The 24,980-nt window shown below is 34.5% G+C and overlaps 1 protein-coding gene across 3 annotated transcripts in view; it reads left to right on the forward strand.

Moving 5' to 3' along the window:
- The first annotated feature begins 9,198 nt into the window (after positions 1 to 9,198).
- Positions 9,199 to 24,980, forward strand: part of nhsl3 (NHS like 3) — a 61,143-nt gene continuing 45,361 nt past the window's right edge. For all 3 annotated transcript variants that reach the window (XM_061882655.1, XM_061882656.1, XM_061882657.1), the window contains exon 1: positions 9,199 to 9,463. In XM_061882655.1, the coding sequence (XP_061738639.1) occupies positions 9,199 to 9,463 (265 nt within the window). The remainder of the gene's footprint in view (positions 9,464 to 24,980) is intronic.

Genomic DNA, 24,980 nt, shown 5'->3' on the forward strand with positions numbered 1-24,980 from the left:
ACAAGTTAGAAGTAGCAGCTTATAACACCGCCTGTTGAAATGTAGTCAATAAGTACAAGTTAGAAGTAGCAGCTTATAACACTGCCTGTTGAAAAGTACTCAATAAGTACAAGTTAGAAGTAGCAGCTTATAACACCGCCTGTTGAAATGTACTCAATAAGTACAAGTTAGAAGTATCAGCTTATAACACCGCCTGTTGAAAAGTACTCAATAAGTACAAGTTAGAAGTAGCAGCTTATAACACCGCCTGTTGACATGTACTAAATAAGTACAAGTTAAAAGTATCCGCTTATAACACCGCCTGTTGAAATGTACTCAATAAGTACAAGTTAGAAGTAGCAGCTTATAACACCGCCTGTTGAAATGTACTCAATAAGTACAAGTTAGAAGTAGCAGCTTATAACACCGCCTGTTGAAATGTACTCAATAAGTACAAGTTAGAAGTATCAGCTTATAACACCGCCTGTTGAAATGTACTCAATAAGTACAAGTTAGAAATAGCAGCTTATAACACCGCCTGTTGAAATGTACTCAATAAGTACAAGTTAGAAGTATCAGCTTATAACACCGCCTGTTGAAATGTACTCAATAAGTACAAGTTAGAAGAAGCAGCTTATAACACCGCCTGTTGAAATGTACTCAATAAGTACAAGTTTGAAGTAGCAGCTTATAACACCACCTGTTGAAATGTACTCAATAAATACAAGTTAGAAATAGCAGCTTATAACACCGCCTGTTGAAATGTACTCAATAAGTACAAGTTAGAAGTAGCAGCTTATAACACCGCCTGTTGAAATGTAGTCAATAAGTACAAGTTAGAAGTAGCAGCTTATAACACTGCCTGTTGAAAAGTACTCAATAAGTACAAGTTAGAAGTAGGAGCTTATAACACCGCCTGTTGAAAAGTACTCAATAAGTACAAGTTAGAAGTAGCAGCTTATAACACCGCCTGTTGAAATGTACTCAAGAAGTACAAGTTACAAGTAGCAGCTTATAACACCGCCTGTTGAAATGTACTCAATAAGTACAAGTTTGAAGTAGCAGCTTATAACACCGCCTGTTGAAATGTACTCAATAAGTACAAGTTAGAAGTAGCAGCTTATAACACCGCCTGTTGAAATGTAGTCAATAAGTACAAGTTAGAAGTAGCAGCTTATAACACTGCCTGTTGAAAAGTACTCAATAAGTACAAGTTAGAAGTAGCAGCTTATAACACCGCCTGTTGAAATGTACTCAATAAGTACAAGTTAGAAGTATCAGCTTATAACACCGCCTGTTGAAAAGTACTCAATAAGTACAAGTTAGAAGTAGCAGCTTATAACACCGCCTGTTGACATGTACTAAATAAGTACAAGTTAAAAGTATCCGCTTATAACACCGCCTGTTGAAATGTACTCAATAAGTACAAGTTAGAAGTAGCAGCTTATAACACCGCCTGTTGAAATGTACTCAATAAGTACAAGTTAGAAGTAGCAGCTTATAACACCGCCTGTTGAAATGTACTCAATAAGTACAAGTTAGAAGTATCAGCTTATAACACCGCCTGTTGAAATGTACTCAATAAGTACAAGTTAGAAATAGCAGCTTATAACACCGCCTGTTGAAATGTACTCAATAAGTACAAGTTAGAAGTATCAGCTTATAACACCGCCTGTTGAAATGTACTCAATAAGTACAAGTTAGAAGAAGCAGCTTATAACACCGCCTGTTGAAATGTACTCAATAAGTACAAGTTTGAAGTAGCAGCTTATAACACCACCTGTTGAAATGTACTCAATAAATACAAGTTAGAAATAGCAGCTTATAACACCGCCTGTTGAAATGTACTCAATAAGTACAAGTTAGAAGTAGCAGCTTATAACACCGCCTGTTGAAATGTAGTCAATAAGTACAAGTTAGAAGTAGCAGCTTATAACACTGCCTGTTGAAAAGTACTCAATAAGTACAAGTTAGAAGTAGGAGCTTATAACACCGCCTGTTGAAAAGTACTCAATAAGTACAAGTTGGAAGTAGCAGCTTATAACACCGCCTGTTGACATGTACTAAATAAGTACAAGTTAAAAGTATCCGCTTATAACACCGCCTGTTGAAATGTACTCAATAAGTACAAGTTAGAAGTGGCAGCTTATAACACCGCCTGTTGAAATGTACTCAATAAGTACAAGTTAGAAGTGGCAGCTTATAACACCAGCTGTTGAAATGTACTCAATAAGTACAAGTTAGAAATAGCAGCTTAGAACACCACCTGTTGACTCAATGTACTCGATAAGTACAAGTTAGAAGTAGCAGCTTATAACACCGCCTGTTGAAATGTACTCAATAAGTACAAGTTAGAAGTAGCAGCTTATAACACCGCCTGTTGAAATGTACTCAATAAGTACAAGTTAGAAGTAGCAGCTTATAACACCACCTGTTGAAATATACTCAATAAGTACAAGTTAGAAATAGCAGCTTATAACACCGCCTGTTGAAATGTACTCAATAAGTACAAGTTAGAAGTAGCAGCTTATAACACCGCCTGTTGAAATGTACTCGATAAGTACAAGTTAGAAGTAGCAGCTTATAACACCGCCTGTTGAAATGTACTCAATAAGTACAAGTTAGAAGTAGCAGCTTATAACACCGCCTGTTGAAATGTACTCAATAAGTACAAGTTAGAAGTAGCAGCTTATAACACCGCCTGTTGAAATGTACTCGATAAGTACAAGTTAGAAGTAGCAGCTTATAACACCACCTGTTGACAAAATGTACTCGATAAGTACAAGTTAGAAGTAGCAGCTTATAACACCGCCTGTTGACAAAATGTACTCAATAAGTACAAGTTAGAAATAGCAGCTTATAACACCGCCTGTTGAAACGTACTCAATAAGTACAAGTTAGAAGTAGCAGCTTATAACACCGCCTGTTGAAATGTACTCAATAAGTACAAGTTACAAGTGGCAGCTTATAGCACCACCTGTTGAAATGTACTCAATAAGTACAAGTTAGAAGTAGCAGCTTATAACACCGCCTGTTGAAATGTACTCAATAAGTACAAGTTAGAAGTAGCAGCTTATAACACCGCCTGTTGAAATGTACTCAATAAGTACAAGTTAGAAGTAGCAGCTTATAACACGGCCTGTTGAAATGTACACAATAAGTACAAGTTAGAAGTATCCGCTTATAACACCGCCTGTTGAAATGTACTCAATAAGTACAAGTTAGAAGTATCAGCTTATAACACCGCCTGTTGAAACGTACTCAATAAGTACAAGTTAGAAGTAGCAGCTTATAACACCGCCTGTTGAAATGTACTCAATAAGTACAAGTTACAAGTGGCAGCTTATAGCACCACCTGTTGAAATGTACTCAATAAGTACAAGTTAGAAGTAGCAGCTTATAACACCGCCTGTTGAAATGTACTCAATAAGTACAAGTTAGAAGTGGCAGCTTATAACACCGCCTGTTGAAATGTACTCAATAAGTACAAGTTAGAAGTAGCAGCTTATAACACCGCCTGTTGAAAAGTACTCAATAAGTACAAGTGGCAGCTTATAGCACCGCCTGTTGAAATGTACTCAATAAGTACAAGTCGGAAGTGGCAGCTTATAACACCGCCTGTTGAAATGTACTCAATAAGTACAAGTTAGAAGTAGCAGCTTATAACACCGCCTGTTGAAATGTACTCAAGAAGTACAAGTTACAAGTAGCAGCTTATAACACTGCCTGTTGAAAAGTACTCAATAAGTACAAGTTAGAAGTAGCAGCTTATAACACCGCCTGTTGAAATGTACTCAATAAGTACAAGTTAGAAGTATCAGCTTATAACACCGCCTGTTGAAAAGTACTCAATAAGTACAAGTTAGAAGTAGCAGCTTATAACACCGCCTGTTGACATGTACTAAATAAGTACAAGTTAAAAGTATCCGCTTATAACACCGCCTGTTGAAATGTACTCAATAAGTACAAGTTAGAAGTAGCAGCTTATAACACCGCCTGTTGAAATGTACTCAATAAGTACAAGTTAGAAGTAGCAGCTTATAACACCGCCTGTTGAAATGTACTCAATAAGTACAAGTTAGAAGTATCAGCTTATAACACCGCCTGTTGAAATGTACTCAATAAGTACAAGTTAGAAATAGCAGCTTATAACACCGCCTGTTGAAATGTACTCAATAAGTACAAGTTAGAAGTATCAGCTTATAACACCGCCTGTTGAAATGTACTCAATAAGTACAAGTTAGAAGAAGCAGCTTATAACACCGCCTGTTGAAATGTACTCAATAAGTACAAGTTTGAAGTAGCAGCTTATAACACCACCTGTTGAAATGTACTCAATAAATACAAGTTAGAAATAGCAGCTTATAACACCGCCTGTTGAAATGTACTCAATAAGTACAAGTTAGAAGTAGCAGCTTATAACACCGCCTGTTGAAATGTAGTCAATAAGTACAAGTTAGAAGTAGCAGCTTATAACACTGCCTGTTGAAAAGTACTCAATAAGTACAAGTTAGAAGTAGGAGCTTATAACACCGCCTGTTGAAAAGTACTCAATAAGTACAAGTTGGAAGTAGCAGCTTATAACACCGCCTGTTGACATGTACTAAATAAGTACAAGTTAAAAGTATCCGCTTATAACACCGCCTGTTGAAATGTACTCAATAAGTACAAGTTAGAAGTGGCAGCTTATAACACCGCCTGTTGAAATGTACTCAATAAGTACAAGTTAGAAGTGGCAGCTTATAACACCAGCTGTTGAAATGTACTCAATAAGTACAAGTTAGAAATAGCAGCTTAGAACACCACCTGTTGACTCAATGTACTCGATAAGTACAAGTTAGAAGTAGCAGCTTATAACACCGCCTGTTGAAATGTACTCAATAAGTACAAGTTAGAAGTAGCAGCTTATAACACCGCCTGTTGAAATGTACTCAATAAGTACAAGTTAGAAGTAGCAGCTTATAACACCACCTGTTGAAATGTACTCAATAAGTACAAGTTAGAAATAGCAGCTTATAACACCGCCTGTTGAAATGTACTCAATAAGTACAAGTTAGAAGTAGCAGCTTATAACACCGCCTGTTGAAATGTACTCAATAAGTACAAGTTAGAAGTAGCAGCTTATAACACCGCCTGTTGAAATGTACTCAATAAGTACAAGTTAGAAGTAGCAGCTTATAACACCGCCTGTTGAAATATACTCAATAAGTACAAGTTAGAAGTAGCAGCTTATAACACCACCTGTTGACTCAATGTACTCGATAAGTACAAGTTAGAAGTAGCAGCTTATAACACCGCCTGTTGAAATGTACTCAATAAGTACAAGTTAGAAATAGCAGCTTATAACACCACCTGTTGACTCAATGTACTCGATAAGTACAAGTTAGAAGTAGCAGCTTATAACACCACCTGTTGAAATATACTCAATAAGTACAAGTTAGAAGTAGCAGCTTATAACACCGCCTGTTGAAATGTACTCAATAAGTACAAGTTAGAAATAGCAGCTTATAACACCACCTGTTGACTCAATGTACTCGATAAGTACAAGTTAGAAGTAGCAGCTTATAACACCACCTGTTGAAATATACTCAATAAGTACAAGTTAGAAGTGGCAGCTTATAACACCGCCTGTTGAAATGTACTCAATAAGTACAAGTTAGAAGTGGCAGCTTATAACACCGCCTGTTGAAATGTACTCAATAAGTACAAGTTAGAAATAGCAGCTTATAACACCACCTGTTGACTCAATGTACTCGATAAGTACAAGTTAGAAGTAGCAGCTTATAACACCGCCTGTTGAAATGTACTCAATAAGTACAAGTTAGAAGTAGCAGCTTATAACACCACCTGTTGAAATGTACTCAATAAGTACAAGTTAGAAGTAGCAGCTTATAACACCGCCTGTTGAAATGTACTCAATAAGTACAAGTTAGAAGTAGCAGCTTATAACACCGCCTGTTGAAATGTACTCAATAAGTACAAGTTAGAAGTAGCAGCTTATAACACCGCCTGTTGAAATGTACTCAATAAGTACAAGTTAGAAGTAGCAGCTTATAACACCGCCTATTGAAATATACTCAATAAGTACAAGTTAGAAGTAGCAGCTTATAACACCACCTGTTGACTCAATGTACTCGATAAGTACAAGTTAGAAGTAGCAGCTTATAACACCACCTGTTGAAATATACTCAATAAGTACAAGTTAGAAATAGCAGCTTATAACACCACCTGTTGACAAAATGTACTCAATAAGTACAAGTTAGAAATAGCAGCTTATAACACCACCTGTTGACAAAATGTGCTCGATAAGTACAAGTTAGAAGTAGCAGCTTATAACACCGCCTGTTGAAATGTACTCCATAAGTACAAGTTAGAAGTAGCAGCTTATAACACCGCCTGTTGAAATGTACTCAATAAGTACAAGTTAGAAGTAGCAGCTTATAACACCACCTGTTGAAATGTACTCAATAAGTACAAGTTAGAAGTAGCAGCTTATAACACCGCCTGTTGAAATGTACACAATAAGTACAAGTTAGAAGTAGCAGCTTATAACACCGCCTGTTGAAATGTACTCAATAAGTACAAGTTAGAAGTGGCAGCTTATAACACCGCCTGTTGAAATGTACTCAATAAGTACAAGTTAGAAGTAGCAGCTTATAACACCGCCTGTTGAAATGTACACAATATGTACAAGTTAGAAATAGCAGCTTATAACACCACCTGTTGACAAAATGTACTCAATAAGTACAAGTTAGAAATAGCAGCTTATAACACCACCTGTTGACAAAATGTACTCGATAAGTACAAGTTAGAAGTAGCAGCTTATAACACCGCCTGTTGACAAAATGTACTCAATAAGTACAAGTTAGAAGTAGTAAGATTGTCTTTAAAAAAAAAGCTAGTATGCTAAATTAGCATGTTAGCATGCTAATGTCAGCCTGCCAACAGCTAAAATGAGACAACTAGCAAATTATATGACTTTGGTGAATACATGTGTCGGATTAGCTTTTACAAACAAACTTGCATGTCAACAATGAACATGTCATGCACCAAGTTACATAAAAAAAAGTAGCATGCTAACAGTTAGCTTGTGTCATATAAGAAGGTATATGCTAACAGTTAGCATGTGTCATATAAGAAGGTATATACTTGTTAGAATAATGATATATATAAGTTATCACACAACTCTTATGTTTGAAGGCACATAACTTCTTATCTTCCACTGCAAGTTAGGAGTGCCTTGCATCAGTAGTTTGTTTCCAGACCCTGCCTGCTGACAGCCAAGGATGGACATGGAGTACCTCAACGCAGACAGGACGGAACCACGAGTCTCAGCACATTTCCATTCTGAATAATCACATATTGTGTCTACTGGGGCTGCTTGCATTACCGCTCCCTTCCTTCAGAAGCAGCCTCAGTGATGTTAACTAGGGAACTCCCGAATAAGTAGAGGAGCACGGGGGCTGTACCTTAGAGCGTAGGGTGAAACTGTAACTGAGTGTGCAGCCCAATACGTCTCTCCCCATGAGCAAAATTGAACTCTGTCTCTGCCTGATTCCTTGCTTCTTGTTTTGTTTAATATATAGTTCAGTGTTTTCAACCTGACAATGCTAACAGTTAGCTGGTGTCATATAAGAAGGTGTATGACTCTGTAAGGCTGGTTAATAAAGCTAGCATGATCATGTTAGCATGCTAACGATTATCATTGTTATTATTATTAATGTGGACCCCGACTTAACCTTCCTCTTGTGTTAACTTTCTGTTACCATCTCTTATGTTAACGGGTCGTTTTGACCCATGTCTTAAATCAGCTGTAAAATACACTAAAAACAATTATCTATCATCCAATTTGTTTCTCGTCTCTTGGTTACCTTGTTAGGCTTCCTTATCCTTGAAAATATTGGTTTTAATATTTTTGGTTTAGGCCATTGGGCTTTTTTTTGTCAGTATACCCCTCGATTTCAATTTTTAAAAATGGTAAAACAAACCTCAAGAGAATCATATAAATAAATAAAAAAGGTTGTTGTGTTACCTAACTATTACTAAGGGGTATTAGAACACATCTCTTAAATAAATGTGTTTTATTTATTTTTTCATTTTAAGAATTTTAACTATAGTAACATCTATGGTGTTACGGGTCAATTTCGACCCATATATATTTACTTCAAAAAAAAGTACTAAGGGGTATTAGAAGAAATCTCTTACATAAATGTGTTTTATTAATTTTTTCATTTTAAGAATTTTAACTATAGTAACATCTATGGTGTTACGGGTCAATTTCGACCCATATATATTTACTTGAAGAAAAAGGCTAAAAAGTATTTTTTGCAGCAACAGAAATCCAACATCAAACAAACAACAACCAATCAAGCAAATGAAACCAAGAGAAATAGATTACTAGTTCCAAAACTAATAAAAAAACCAAATCAGAGTGTCAAAAAGTGACACTTTTAGTGTCCGTCTTTTGTTTGTTTTTGTACAGGATAACAAAGTAAAATGAGAATCCACTAAAGCTCACATGATTGGGAGAGGAGCTGGCTGTCAGTGTGTTCAGTTTTGGCTCTTATCATTGCTTTATCATCTTATTTTTAGAACCGGGTCGAAACCGACCCTAACAACACCAAGGGCATAATTTCTACCAGAGCATTTTATAATTTAGTGAAAAAAATTAAAATGTTTTATTTTGTCGACAAAGAGGTTTCTGACAAAGTCAAAAAGCTTTGATGCAAAAAAAAATAAATGTATGTGGTGTTTTTATGCATTTAAAAACTAAAACGGGTCGAAGGTTAAACACGTTGACCAACTTATTGGGGTGTTACCATTTAGTGGTCAATTGTAGGGATTATGTACTGTACTGTGCAATCTACTAATAAAAGTCTCAATCAATCAATCAATCAAGTGTCCTGCACCAAGGACTCTGAGGTGTAAATATTAATTTCACAAGGTTTTATGTGAGGCTTATAGGAAGAATATTATTTTGTGGTACAAAGTGTTGTAGAAGCAAATAAGGAGGTCCAAGTCCTCTTTGCCTGCAGGAGCCCCACAGGGGGTCTAGTCCGCATGCACAAGACCACGGCACAGTGACTTGACCCAGGTCCAGCACAGCTTTAGACCGGAGCCAGCGGGGCTCTGAAGGGAGTGCAGAAGTGTCCAGGGGGCGGGACTGTAGGCGGTCTCTCCCGAGAGGGAGGGCGGTCCCACAGTCCCACAGTCAGAGACATGTGCTGCTGCTGCAGAGTCAGGCTGTTGGGACCCAGAGGGGAGGACATGTCCAGGAGGAAGTCCACGGGCCAGCTGGTGCCCAGGGACATGTTGGAGACGACGGGGCGCCAGGTGAGAGTCCAGCGTGCAGAGCAGCACAAGGCAGGAAGTGCTCTGGGTCAGGCCTTCAGCTGGCTGAGGAGCAGCCAAAAGAAGAAGAAGAAGAAGAAGAAGAAGACGATGGAGAAGAAGAAGAAGAGCGAGGATGAGGACGCTGCAAAAGGTGAGATGCTTCTCTTCAAATGGTGAAATGACCATGAAGACCCTCACAGCCGCTTGCTCAGCAGCTCACTTCCTCTTTTCATTCCAGATCAAAAGTCACTTTCTTTTGTAACTTCATCATCCTCTTCTTTTTGTAACTTCATCCTTCTCTCACACGCAGCAGGAGGGTCACACATGTTTACAGACCCCGTTTCCATATGAGTTGGAAAATTGTGTTAGATGCAAATATAAACAGAATACAATGATTTGCAAATCCTTTTCAACCCATATTCAGTTGAATATGCTACAAAGACAACATATTTGATGTTCAAACTCATAAACTTTATTTTTTTTTTGCAAATAATAATTAACTTAGAATTTCACGGCTGCAACACGTGCCAAAGTAGTTGGGAAAGGGCATGTTCACCACTGTGTTACATCACCTTTTCTTTTAACAACACTCAATAAACGTTTGGGAACTGAGGAAACTAATTGTTGAAGCTTTGAAAGTGGAATTCTTTCCCATTCTTGTTTTATGTAGAGCTTTAGTCGTTCAACTGTCGTATTTTACGCTTCATAATGCACCACACATTTTCCATGGGAGACAGGTCTGGACTGCAGGCGGGCCAGGAAAGTACCCGCACTCTTTTACTACTAAGCCACGCTGTTGTAACTGAAATAAGCAGGGGCGTCCATGATAACGTTGCTTGGATGACAACATATGTTGCTCCAAAACCTGTATGGACCTTTCAGCATTAATGGTGCCTTCACAGATGTGTAAGTTACCCATGCCTTGGGCACTAATACACCCCCATACCATCACACATGCTGGCTTTTACACTTTGCGCCTATAACAATCCGGATGGTTATTTTCCTCTTTGTTCCGGAGGACACCACATCCACAGTTTCCAAATATAATTTGAAATGTGGACTCGTCAGACCACAGAACACTTTTCCACTTTGCATCAGTCCTTCTTAGATGATCTCGGAACCAGGGTGTTGTTGATAAAGGGCATTCGCTTTGCATAGCAGAGTTTTAACTTGCATTTACAGATGTAGCGAACAACTGGAGTTACTAACAGTGGTTTTCCGAAATGTTCCAGAGCTCATTTGGTGATATCCTTTACACACTGATGTTGGTTTTTGATGCAGTACCGCCTGAGGGATTAAAAGTCTGTAATATCATCGCTTACGTGCAGTGATTTCTCCAGATTCTCTGCACCTTTTGATGATTTTACAGACCGTAGATGGTAAAATCCCTAAATTCCTTGCAATAGCTCGTTGAGAAATGTTGTTCTAAAACTGTTCGACAATTTGCTTACAAAGTGGTGACCCTCACCCCATCCTTGTTTGTGAATTACTTAGCATTTCACGGAAGCTGTTTTTATAGCCAATCATGGCACCCACCTGTTCCCAATTAGCCTGCACACCTGTGGGATGTTCCAAATAAGTGTTTGATGAGCATTCCTCAACTTTATCAGTATTTATTGCCACCTTTCCCAACTTCTTTGTCACGTGTTGCTGGCATCAAATTCTAAAGTTAATGTTTAATTGCAAAAAAAATTTATTTTATCAGTTTGAACATCAAATATGTTGTCTTTGTAGCATATTCAACTGAATATGGGTTGAAAAGGATTTGCAAATCATTGTATTCTGTTTATATTTACATCTAACACATACACACATACATATATATAAATAAATATATATATACAGTATACATATATATACATACATGTATACAGTATATATACATATATATACTGTATATATATATACATATATATACTGTATATATATATATACACACACAGTGGGTAAAAAAAAGTATTTAGTCAGCCAGCGATTGTGCAAGTTCTCCCACTTTAAATGATGACAGAGGTCTGTCATTTTCATCATAGGTACACTTCAACTGTGAGAGACAGAATGTGAAAAAAAAATCCAGGAATTCCCATTGTAGGAATTTTAAAGAATTTATTTGTAAATGATGGTGGAAAATAAGTATTTGGTCAACCATTCAAAGCTCTCACTGATGGAAGGAGATTTTGGCTCCAAATCTCACGATGCATGGCCCCATTCATTCTTTCCTTAACACGGATCAATCGTCCTGTCCCCTTAGCAGAAAAACAGCCCCAAAGCATGATGTTTCCACCCCCATGCTTCACAGTAGGTATGGTGTTCTTGGGATGCAATTCAGTATTCTTCTTCCTCCAAACACCACCAGTTGAGTTGATACCAAAAAGTTCTACTTTGGTTTCATCTGACCACATGACATTCTCCCAATCCTCTGCTGTATCATCCATGTGCTCTCTGGCAAACTTCAGACGGGCCTGGACATGCACTGGCTTAAGCAGGGGGACACGTCTGGCACTGCAGGATTTGATTCGCTGTTGGCGTAATGTGTTACTGATGGTAACCTTTGTTACTTTGGTCCCAGCTCTCTGCAGGTCATTCTTGCTCACCGTTCTCATGATCATTTTGACCCCACGGGATGAGATCTTGCATGGAGCCCCAGATCGAGGGAGATTATCAGTGGTCTTGTATGTCTTCCATTTTCTGATAGTTGCTCCCACAGTTGATTTTTTCCCACCAAGCTGCTTGCCCATTGTAGATTCACTTCCCAGTCTGGTGCAGGTCTACAATTATTTTCCTGGTGTCCTTCGACAGCTCTTTGGTCTTGGCCGTAGTGGAGTTTGGAGTCTGACTGTTTGAGGCTGTGGACAGGTGTCTTTTATACGGATAACGAGTTCAAACAGGTGCCATTAACACAGGTAACGAGTGGAGGACAGAAGAGCTTCTTAAGGAAGACGTTACAGGTCTGTGAGAGCCAGAGATCTTCTTGTTTGAAGTGACCAAATATTTATTTTCCACCATCATTTACAAATAAATTCTTTAAAATTCCTACAATGTGAATTCCTGGATTTTTTGTTCACATTCTGTCTCTCACAGTTGAAGTGTACCTATGATGAAAATTACAGACCTCTGTCATCATTTGAAGTGGGAGAACTTGCACAATCGCTGGCTGACTAAATACTTTTTGGCCCCACTGTGTATGTATGTATATATATATATATATATATATATATATATATATATATATATATATATATATATATATATATATATGATTAAATATTTAAAACATAATTGTCATATTTCTGTAGCAGTTTTTGGAAAGCTGGCATTTTCATGATGAGAAACTTAAGTGTTTTATGACAATGATTGCAGTTTTTAAATGTCGGTGTTCCATCAACATACTGACTTTTAACATGTTTCATCATTAACTTCTTATTTTTAGGATTAAATATAAAAAAAAATTTACTCGTCTAGAGTAAACATTTTTACAAAAATGTAATATTTCTGTAGCAGTTTTTGGCAAGGTCACATTTTTGGTTATTTTAGAGTGTTTTTAAATGTTGGCGTTACATCAACATACTGACTTTTAACATGTTTCATCATTAACTTCTTATTTTTAGGATTAAATATTAAAAAAAACTTACTCCTCTAGAGTAAACATTTTTACAAAAATGTCATATTTCTGTAGCAGTTTTTGGCAAGGTCACATTTTTGGTTATTTTAGAGTGTTTTTAAATGTTGGCGTTCCATCAACATACTGACTTTTAACATGTTTCATAATTAACTTCTTATTTTTAGGATTAAATATTAAAAAAAACGTACTCCTCTGGAGTAAACATTTTACAAAAATGTCATATTTCTGTAGCAGTTTTTGGCAAGGTCACATTTTTGTTTATTTTAGAGTGTTTTTAAATGTTGGCGTTCCATCAACATACTGACTTTTAACATGTTTCATCATTAACTTCTTATTTTTAGGATTAAATATGAAAAAAAAATTACTCCTTTAGAGTAAACATTTTTACAAAAATGTCATATTTCTGTAGCCGTTTTTGGCAAGGTCACATTTTTGGTTATTTTAGAGTGTTTTTAAATGTTGGCGTTCCATCAACATACTGACTTTTAACATGTTTCATCATTAACTTCTCATTTTTAGGATTAAATATTTAAAAAAAACGTACTCCTCTAGAGTAAACATTTTTACAAATATGTCATATTTCTGTAGCCGTTTTTGGCAAGGTCACATTTTTGGTTATTTTAGAGTGTTTTTAAATGTTGGCGTTCCATCAACATACTGACTTTTAACATGTTTCATCATTAACTTCTCATTTTTAGGATTAAATATTTAAAAAAAACTTACTCCTCTAGAGTAAACATTTTTACAAAAATGTCATATTTCTGTAGCAGAGTTTGGCAAGGTCACATTTTTGGTTATTTTAGAGTGTTTTTAAATGTTGGCGTTCCATCAACATACTGACTTTTAACATGTTTCATCATTAACTTCTTATTTTTAGGATTAAATATTAAAAAAAACGTACTCCTTTAGTGTAAACATTTTTACAAATATGTCATATTTCTGTAGCAGTTTTTGGCAAGGTCACATTTTGGGTTATTTTAGAGTGTTTTTAAATGTTGGCGTTCCATCAACATACTGACTTTTAACATGTTTCATCATTAAGTTCTTATTTTTAGGATTAAATATTAAAAAAAAACGTACTCCTTTAGTGTAAACATTTTTACAAATATGTCATATTTCTGTAGCAGTTTTTGGCAAGGTCACATTTTTGGTTATTTTAGAGTGTTTTTATATGTTGGCGTTCCATCAACATACTGACTTTTAACATGTTTCATCATTAACTTCTTATTTTTTGGATTAAATATGAAAAAAAAAACTTACTCCTCTAGAGTAAACATTTTTACAAAAATGTCATATTTCTGTAGCAGTTTTTGGCAAGGTCACATTTTGGGTTATTTTAGAGTGTTTTTAAATGTTGGCGTTCCATCAACATACTGACTTTTAACATGTTTCATCATTAACTTCTTATTTTTAAGATTAAATATTAAAAAAAACGTACTCCTTTAGTGTAAACATTTTTACAAATATGTCATATTTCTGTAGCAGTTTTTGGCAAGGTCACATTTTTGGTTATTTTAGAGTGTTTTTAAATGTTGGCGTTCCATCAACATACTGACTTTTAACATGTTTCATAGTTAACTCCTTATTTTTAGGATTAAATATTTAAAAAAACTTACTCCTCTGGAGTAAACATTTTTACAAAAATGTCATATTTCTGTAGCAGTTGTTGGCAAGGTCACGTTTTTGGTTATTTTAGAGTGTTTTTAAATGTTAGCGTTCCATCAACATACTGACTTTTAACATGTTTCATCATTAACTTCTTATTTTTAGGATTAAATATTTAAAAAAAACTTACTCCTCTAGAGTAAACATTTTTACAAAAATGTCATATTTCTGTAGCAGTTTTTGGCAAGGTCACATTTTTTATTATTTTAGAGTGTTTTTAAATGTTGGCGTTCCATCAACATACTGACTTTTAACATGTTTCATCATTAACTTCTTATTTTTAGGATTAAATATTTAAAAAAAACTTACTCCTCTAGAGTAAACATTTTTACAAAAATGTCATATTTCTGTAGCAGTTTTTAGCAAGGTCACATTTTGGGTTATTTTAGAGTGTTTTTAAATGTTGGCGTTCCATCAACATACTGACTTTTAACATGTTTCATCATTAACTTCTTATTTTTAGGATTAAATATTAAAAAAAACTTACTCCTCTAGAGTAGACATTTTTAGAAAAATGTCATATTTCTGTAGCAGTTTTTGGCAAGGTCACATTTTGGTTATTTTAGAGTGTTTTTAAATGTTGGCGTTCCATCAACATACTGACTTTTAACATGTTTCATCATTAACTTCTTATTTTTAGGATTAAATATAAAAAAAAAACTTACTCCTTTAGAGTAAACATTTTTACAAATATGTCATATTTCTGTAGCAGTTTTTGGCAAGGTCACATTTTTGGTTATTTTAGAGTGTTTTTAAATGTTGGCGTTCCATCAACATACTGACTTTTAACATGTTTCATCATTAACTTCTTATTTTTAGGATTAAATATTTAAAAAAACTTACTCCTCTAGAGTAGACATTTTTACAAAAATGTCATGTTTCTGTAGCAGTTTTTGGCAAGGTCACATTTTGGTTATTTTAGAGTGTTTTAAAAGGTTGGCGTTCCATCAACATACTGACTTTTAACATGTTTCATCATTAACTTCTTATTTTTAGGATTAAATATTTAAAAAAACTTACTCCTCTAGAGTGAACATTTTTACAAAACTTTCATATTTCTGTAGCAGTTTTTGGCAAGGTCACATTTTTGGTTATTTTAGAGTGTTTTGAAATGTTGGCGTTACATCAACATACTGACTTTTAACATGTTTCATAATTAACTTCTTATTTTTAGGATTAAATATTTAAAAAAACGTACTCCTCTGGAGTAAACATTTTTACAAAAATGTCATATTTCTGTAGCAGTTTTTGGCAAGGTCACATTTTTGGTTATTTTAGAGTGTTTTTAAATGTTGGCGTTCCATTAACATACTGACTTTTAACATGTTTCATCATTAACTTCTTATTTTTAGGATTAAATATGAAAAAAAACTTACTCCTTTAGAGTAAACATTTTTACAAAAATGTTATATTTCTGTAGCAGTTTTTGGCAAGGTCACATTTTTGGTTATTTTAGAGTGTTTTTAAATGTTGGCGTTCCATCAACATACTGACTTTTAACATGTTTCATCATTAACTTCTTATTTTTAGGATTAAATATTTAAAAAAACTTACTCCTCTAGAGTAGACATTTTTACAAAAATGTCATGTTTCTGTAGCAGTTTTTGGCAAGGTCACATTTTTGGTTATTTTAGAGTGTTTTTAAATGTTGGCGTTACATCAACATACTGACTTTTAACATGTTTCATCATTAACTTCTTATTTTTAGGATTAAATATGAAAAAAAACTTACTCCTCTAGAGTAAACATTTTTACAAATATGTCATATTTCTGTAGCAGTTTTTGGCAAGGTCACATTTTTGGTTATTTTAGAGTGTTTTTAAATGTTGGCGTTCCATCAACATACTGACTTTTAACATGTTTCATCATTAACTTCTTATTTTTAGGATTAAATATTTAAAAAAACTTACTCCTCTAGAGTAGACATTTTTACAAAAATGTCATGTTTCTGTAGCAGTTTTTGGCAAGGTCACATTTTTGGTTATTTTAGAGTGTTTTTAAATGTTGGCGTTACATCAACATACTGACTTTTAACATGTTTCATCATTAACTTCTTATTTTTAGGATTAAATATGAAAAAAAACTTACTCCTCTAGAGTAAACATTTTTACAAATATGTCATATTTCTGTAGCAGTTTTTGGCAAGGTCACATTTTTGGTTATTTTAGAGTGTTTTTAAATGTTGGCGTTCCATCAACATACTGACTTTTAACATGTTTCATCATTAACTTCTTATTTTTAGGATTAAATATGAAAAAAAACTTACTCCTCTAGAGTAAACATTTTTACAAAAATGTCATATTTCTGTAGCAGTTTTTGGCAAGGTCACATTTTGGGTTATTTTAGAGTGTTTTTAAATGTTGGCGTTCCATCAACATACTGACTTTTAACATGTTTCATCATTAACTTCTTATTTTTAGGATTAAATATAAAAAAACTTACTCCTCTAGAGTAAACATTTTTACAAATATGTCAAATGTCTGTAGCAGTTTTTGGCAAGGTCACATTTTTGGTTATTTTAGAGTGTTTTTAAATGTTGGCGTTCCATCAACATACTGACTTTTAACATGTTTCATCATTAACTTCTTATTTTTAGGATTAAATATTAAAAAAAACTTACTCCTCTAAAGTAAACATTTTTACAAAAATGTCATATTTCTGTAGCAGTTTTTGGCAAGGTCACATTTTTTGTTATTTTAGAGTGTTTTTAAATGTTGGCGTTCCATCAACATACTGACTTTTAACATGTTTCATCATTAACTTCTTATTTTTAAGGATTAAATATAAAAAAAACTTACTCCTCTAGAGTAAACATTTTTACAAAAATGTCATATTTCTGTAGCAGTTTTTGGCAAGGTCACATTTTTGGTTATTTTAGAGTGTTTTTAAATGTTGGCGTTCCATCAACATACTGACTTTTAACATGTTTCATCATTAACTTCTTATTTTTAGGATTAAATATGAAAAAAAACTTACTCCTTTAGAGTAAACATTTTTACAAAAATGTTATATTTCTGTAGCAGTTTTTGGCAAGGTCACATTTTTGGTTATTTTAGAGTGTTTTTAAATGTTGGCGTTCCATCAACATACTGACTTTTAACATGTTTCATCATTAACTTCTTATTTTTAGGATTAAATATGAAAAAAAACTTACTCCTTTAGAGTAAACATTTTTACAAAAATGTTATATTTCTGTAGCAGTTTTTGGCAAGGTCACATTTTTGGTTATTTTAGAGTGTTTTTAAATGTTGGCGTTCCATCAACATACTGACTTTTAACATGTTTCATAATTAACTTCTTATTTTTAGGATTAAATATTTAAAAAAACTTACTCCTCTGGAGTAAACATTTTTACAAAAATGTCAGATTTCTGTAGCAGTTGTTGGCAAGGTCAAGTTTTTGGTTATTTTAGAGTGTTTTTAAATGTTGGCGTTCCATCAACATACTGACTTTTAACATGTTTCATCATTAACTTCTTATTTTTAGGATTAAATATTTAAAAAAAACTTACTCCTCTAGAGTAGACATTTTTACAAAAATGTCATGTTTCTGTAGCAGTTTTTGGCAAGGTCACATTTTTGGTTATTTTAGAGTGTTTTTAAATGTTGGCGTTACATCAACATACTGACTTTTAACATGTTTCATCATTAACTTCTTATTTTTAGGATTAAATATTTAAAAAAAACTTACTCCTCTAGAGTAGACATTTTTACAAAAATGTCATGTTTCTGTAGCAGTTTTTGGCAAGGTCACATTTTTGGTTATTTTAGAGTGTTTTTAAATGTTGGCGTTACATCAACATACTGACTTTTAACATGTTTCATCATTAACTTCTTATTTTTAGGATTAAATATGAAAAAAAACTTACTCCTTTAGAGTAAACATTTTTACAAAAATGTTATATTTCTGTAGCAGTTTTTGGCAAGGTCACATTTTTGGTTATTTTAGAGTGTTTTTAAATGTTGGCGTTCCATCAACATACTGACTTTTAACATGTTTCATCCTTAACTTCTTATTTTTAGGATTAAATATTAAAAAAAACTTACTCCTCTAGAGTAAACATTTTTACAAAAATGTCATATTTCTGTAGCAGTTTTTGGCAAGGTCACATTTTTGGTTATTTTAGAGTGTTTTTAAATGTTGGCGTTCCATCAACATACTGACTTTTAACATGTTTCATAATTAACTTCTTATTTTTAGGATTGAATATTAAAAAAAACGTACTCCTCTGGAGTAAACATTTTTACAAAAATGTCATATTTCTGTAGCAGTTTTTAGCAAGGTCACATTTTTGGTTATTTTAGAGTGTTTTTAAATGTTGGCGTTCCATCAACATACTGACTTTTAACATGTTTCATCATTAACTTCTTATTTTTAGGATTAAATGTTTAAAAAAACTTACTCCTCTAGAGTAGACATTTTTACAAAAATGTCATGTTTCTGTAGCAGTTGTTGGCAAGGTCACGTTTTTGGTTATTTTAGAGTGTTTTTAAATGTTGGCGTTCCATCAACATACTGACTTTTAACATGTTTCATCATTAACTTCTCCTTTTTAGGATTAAATATTTAAAAAAAACTTACTCCTCTAGAGTAAACATTTTTACAAAAATGTCATATTTCTGTAGCAGTTTTTGGCAAGGTCACATTTTTGGTTATTTTAGAGTGTTTTTAAATGTTGGCGTTCCATCAACATACTGACTTTTAACATGTTTCATCATTAACTTCTTATTTTTAGGATTGAATATTAAAAAAAACGTACTCCTCTGGAGTAAACATTTTTACAAAAATGTCATATTTCTGTAGCAGTTTTTAGCAAGGTCACATTTTTGGTTATTTTAGAGTGTTTTTAAATGTTGGCGTTCCATCAACATACTGACTTTTAACATGTTTCATCATTAACTTCTTATTTTTAGGATTAAATGTTTAAAAAAACTTACTCCTCTAGAGTAGACATTTTTACAAAAATGTCATGTTTCTGTAGCAGTTGTTGGCAAGGTCACGTTTTTGGTTATTTTAGAGTGTTTTTAAATGTTGGCGTTCCATCAACATACTGACTTTTAACATGTTTCATCATTAACTTCTTATTTTTAGGATTAAATATTAAAAAAAACTTACTCCTCTAGAGTAAACATTTTTACAAATATGTCATATTTCTGTAGCAGTTTTTGGCAAGGTCACATATTTGGTTATTTTAGAGTGTTTTTAAATGTTGCTGCCATTCATTGACTAAACCTTGTGTTGAATAATATTTAAAACAATAAAAAGCTATCTAAAATTGTAGTTTTTGGAGAATACAAACAAATATTAGCGCTACATAAACATTCTGACAAGTTTAACAACACATCAAAGAGCATTTTATTTGTATTTTTGAAGGTTAAGTCATTTAAAAAGACCTATTGCTCTAAAGTCAACATTTTTATCAATATCTCATCTTTTTATAGCAGTTTTGGGCAAGCAGACATTTTTTGTCATTAGGAACTTTAATGTGATTTTAGATAATTATTGACTACTATCAGGGTCAAATAAAAAGTATTTGATGGAAGTTATTGTAGTTTAGTGTTGAGGCCAATACATGTTAAACACACATCTGTGTATTTTATATTTGGAGTGAAGGTTAAGTCCTATAAAATGTAACTTAGCAGCAATTACCATTTCAATACATTTTTGTCAAGCTGACGTTTTGAAAAAGTGTTTTAAGAAGGTGAGATAATGTTTTAATAACATTTTAAAAACAATACTATAAACATAGGAGATTTAAAACATTATTCTCATGTCATTGTGTAGCTCAGGTCAAAGGTCACATGTCTTCTCTGGCTGAACTGGACTCACATTCCTCACACACCAATCTCTCTGTCTGTGTGTGTGTGTGTGTGTGTGTGTGTGTGTGTGTGTGTGTGTGTGTGTGTGTGTGTGTGTGTGTGTGTTTGTCCAACACACACTTTGACTGGTGAGGTCATTTAGCACCACAGCGCGACTATTAAGAGTGTGTGTGTCCATTGTTGTGTTTAAAACAACACCAAACCTAGTTGGTTCCTGTGTGTGTGTGTGTGTGTGTGTGTGTGTGTGTGTGTGTGTGTGTGTGTGTGTGTGTGTGTGTGTGTGTGTGTGTGTGTGTGTTGAAGCTTCTCCTCCTGAACTGATGAGTGTGCTGTAATTTGCGGCCAGTAAGTAAGTCCCCACAGGCTTGAAACTTCTCCCACCCCCAGTAAGGTGAGGCAGGCTTGTTAGCATGATGCACACCTTCACAGCACACCTGTGCAACATTTGAGTACGGTCGGTTAGAAAATATGGCCGCCACTACTTGGCAACTAATTGTCATATTTTGTCTACATGAGTGTGAGTAGTACACAGTGTTACTGTTCAAACTGTGTGTCATGTTACACTGGCCAAATATATCAAGTTTACTTCTTAAATAAACCTTGTTTTGAGTGAATACTTAGGTCTACTACACTACTGTATTTAATGTTGTCATTATGCTGGTACTTAATGAATACTTAGGTCTACTACACTACTGTAATTAATGTTGTCATTATGGTGGTACTTAATAAATACTTAGGTCTACTACACTACTGTATTTAATGTTGTCATTATGCTGGTACTTAATGAATACTTAGGTCTACTACACTACTGTATTTAATGTTGTCATTATGCTGGTACTTAATGAATACTTTGGTCTACTACACTACTGTATTTAATGTTGTCATTATGCTGGTACTTAATGAATACTTAGGTCTACTACACTATCAATCAATCAATCAATGTTTACTTATATAGCCCTAAATCACTAGTGTCTCAAAGGGCTGCACAAACCACCACGACATCCTCGGTAGGCCCACATAAGGGCAAGGAAAACTCACACCCAGTGGGACGTCGGTGACAATGATGACTATGAGAACCTTGGAGAGGAAGAAAGCAATGGATGTCGAGCGGGTCTAACATGATACTGTGAAAGTTCAATCCACAATGGATCCAACACAGTCGCGAGAGTCCAGTCCAAAGTCCCAGCTACAACGGGGTTCTATTAACACTGACAAGATTGTATATACGGCGGATACTGCCCTCCAAAATAGTTTCTCTCGTTTTGAGGAAATAACATTAGAGGAATTGTTACAACGTGTAAATGGAATAAAACAGACAACATGTTTACTTGACCCTCTTCCTGGGAAACTGATCAAGGAACTCTTTGTATTATTAGGTCCATCATTGCTAAATATTATAAACTTATCACTCTCCTCGGGCACTGTTCCCCTAGCATTCAAAAAAGCGGTTATTCATCCTCTTCTTAAAAGACCTAACCTCGATCCTGACCTCATGGTAAACTACCGACCGGTGTCTCACCTTCCCTTTATTTCAAAAATCCTTGAAAAAATTGTTGCGGAGCAGTTAAATGAACACTTAGCGTCTAACAATCTATTTGAAACCTTTCAATCCGGTTTCAGAGCAAATCACTCGACTGAGACAGCCCTCGCAAAAATGACTAATGATCTATTGCTTACGATGGATTCTGATGCGTCATCTATGTTGCTGCTCCTCGATCTTAGCGCTGCTTTCGATACCGTCGATCATAATATTTTATTAGAACGTATCAAAACACGAATTGGTATGTCAGACTTAGCCCTGTCTTGGTTTAACTCTTATCTTACTGATAGGATGCAGTGTGTCTCCCATAACAATGTGACCTCGGACTATGTTAAGGTAACGTGTGGAGTTCCCCAGGGTTCGGTCCTTGGCCCTGCACTCTTCAGCCTCCACATGCTGCCGCTAGGTGACATCATACGCAAATAAGGTGTTAGCTTTCACTGTTATGCTGATGACACCCAACTCTACATGCCCCTAAAGCTGACCAACACGCCGGATTGTAGTCAGCTGGAGGCGTGTCTTAATGAAATTAAACAATGGATGTCCGCTAACTTTTTGCAACTCAACACCAAAAAAACGGAAATGCTGATTATCGGTCCTGCTAGACACCGAACTCTATTTAATAATACAACTCTAACATTTGACAACCAAACAATTAAACAAGGCGACACGGTAAAGAATCTGGGTATTATCTTCGACCCAACTCTCTCCTTTGAGGCACACATTAAAAGCATTACTAAAACGGCCTTCTTTCATCTCCGTAACATCGCTAAAATTCGCTCCATTCTGTCCACTAAAGACGCCTGCTGTGTCTTGGATCCTCTTTGGACTACTGTATTTAATGTTGTCATTATGGTGGTACTTAATGAATACTTAGGTCTACTACACTACTGTATTTAATGTTGTCATTATGGTGGTACTTAATGAATACTTGGGTCTATTACACTACTGTATTTAATGTTGTCATGATGGTGGTACTTAATGAATACTTAGGTCTACTACACTACTGTATTTAATGTTGTCATTATGGTGGTACTTAATGAATACTTAGGTCTACTACACTACTGTATTTAATGTTGTCATTATACTGGTACTTAATGAATACTTAGGTCTACTACACTACTGTATTTAATGTTGTCATTATGGTGGTACTTAATGAATACTTAGGTCTACTACACTACTGTATTTAATGTTGTCATGATGCTGGTATTTAATGAATACTTAGGTCTACTACACTACTGTATTTAATGTTGTCATTATGGTGGTACTTAATGAATACTTGGATCTACTACACTACTGTATTTAATGTTGTCATTATGGTGGTACTTAATGAATACTTAGGTCTACTACACTACTGTATTTAATGTTGTCATTATACTGGTACTTAATGAATACTTAGGTCTACTACACTACTGTATTTAATGTTGTCATTATGGTGGTACTTAATGAATACTTAGGTCTACTACACTACTGTATTTAATGTTGTCATGATGCTGGTATTTAATGAATACTTAGGTCTACTACACTACTGTATTTAATGTTGTCATTATGGTGGTACTTAATGAATACTTGGGTCTACTACACTACTGTATTTAATGTTGTCATTATGGTGGTACTTAATGAATACTTAGGTCTACTACACTACTGTATTTAATGTTGTCATGATGCTGGTACTTAGTGAATACTTAGGTCTACTACACTACTGTATTTAATGTTGTCATGATGGTGGTACTTAATGAATACTTAGGTCTACTACACTACTGTATTTAATGTTGTCATGATGGTGGTACTTAATGAATACTTAGGTCTACTACACTACTGTATTTAATGTTGTCATGATGGTGGTACTTAATGAATACTTAGGTCTACTACACTACTGTATTTAATGTTGTCATGATGGTGGTACTTAATGAATACTTAGGTCTACTACACTACTGTATTTAATGTTGTCATGATGGTGGTACTTAATGAATACTTAGGTCTACTACACTACTGTATTTAATGTTGTCATTATGCTGGTACTTAATGAATACTTAGGTCTACTACACTACTGTAGTGTAATGTTGTCATTATGGTGGTACTTAATGAATACTTGGGTCTACTACACTACTGTATTTAATGTTGTCATCATGGTGGTACTTAATGAATACTTGGGTCTACTACACTACTGTATTTAATGTTGTCATTATGCTGGTACTTAATGAATACTTAAGTCTACTACACTACTGTATTTAATGTTGTCATGATGCTAGTACTTAATGAATACTTAGGTCTACTACACTACTGTATTTAATGTTGTCATTATACTGGTACTTAATGAATACGTAGGTCTACTACACTACTGTATTTAATGTTGTCATGGTGGTGGTACTTAATGAATACTTAGGTCTACTACACTACTGTATTTAATGTTGTCATTATGCTGGTACTTAATGAATACTTAGGTCTACTACATTACTGTAGTGTAATGTTGTCATTATGGTGGTACTTAATGAATACTTAGGTCTACTACACTACTGTATTTATGTTGTCATCATGGTGGTACTTAATGAATACTTAGGTCTACTACACTACTGTATTTATGTTGTCATCATGGTGGTACTTAATGAATACTTAGGTCTACTACACTACTGTATTTAATGTTGTCATTATGCTGGTACTTAATGAATACTTAGGTCTACTACACTACTGTATTTAATGTTGTCATGATGCTAGTACTTAATGAATACTTAGGTCTACTACACTACTGTATTTAATGTTGTCATTATGGTGGTACTTAATGAATACGTAGGTCTACTACACTACTGTATTTAATGTTGTCATGATGGTGGTACTTAATGAATACTTAGGTCTACTACAGTACTGTACTTAATGTTGTCATTATGGTGGTACTTAATGAATACTTAGGTCTACTAGACTACTGTACATTCACACACTGATGGTGGTAGCTGCCATGCAAGGAGCCATCAGGAGCAAGGGTGAAGTGTCTTGCTCAAGGACACAATGGACATGACGAAGTTGGTAG

Source organism: Nerophis ophidion, linkage group LG21, assembly GCF_033978795.1.
Source record: "Nerophis ophidion isolate RoL-2023_Sa linkage group LG21, RoL_Noph_v1.0, whole genome shotgun sequence".
NCBI classification, from domain to species: domain Eukaryota; kingdom Metazoa; phylum Chordata; class Actinopteri; order Syngnathiformes; family Syngnathidae; genus Nerophis; species Nerophis ophidion.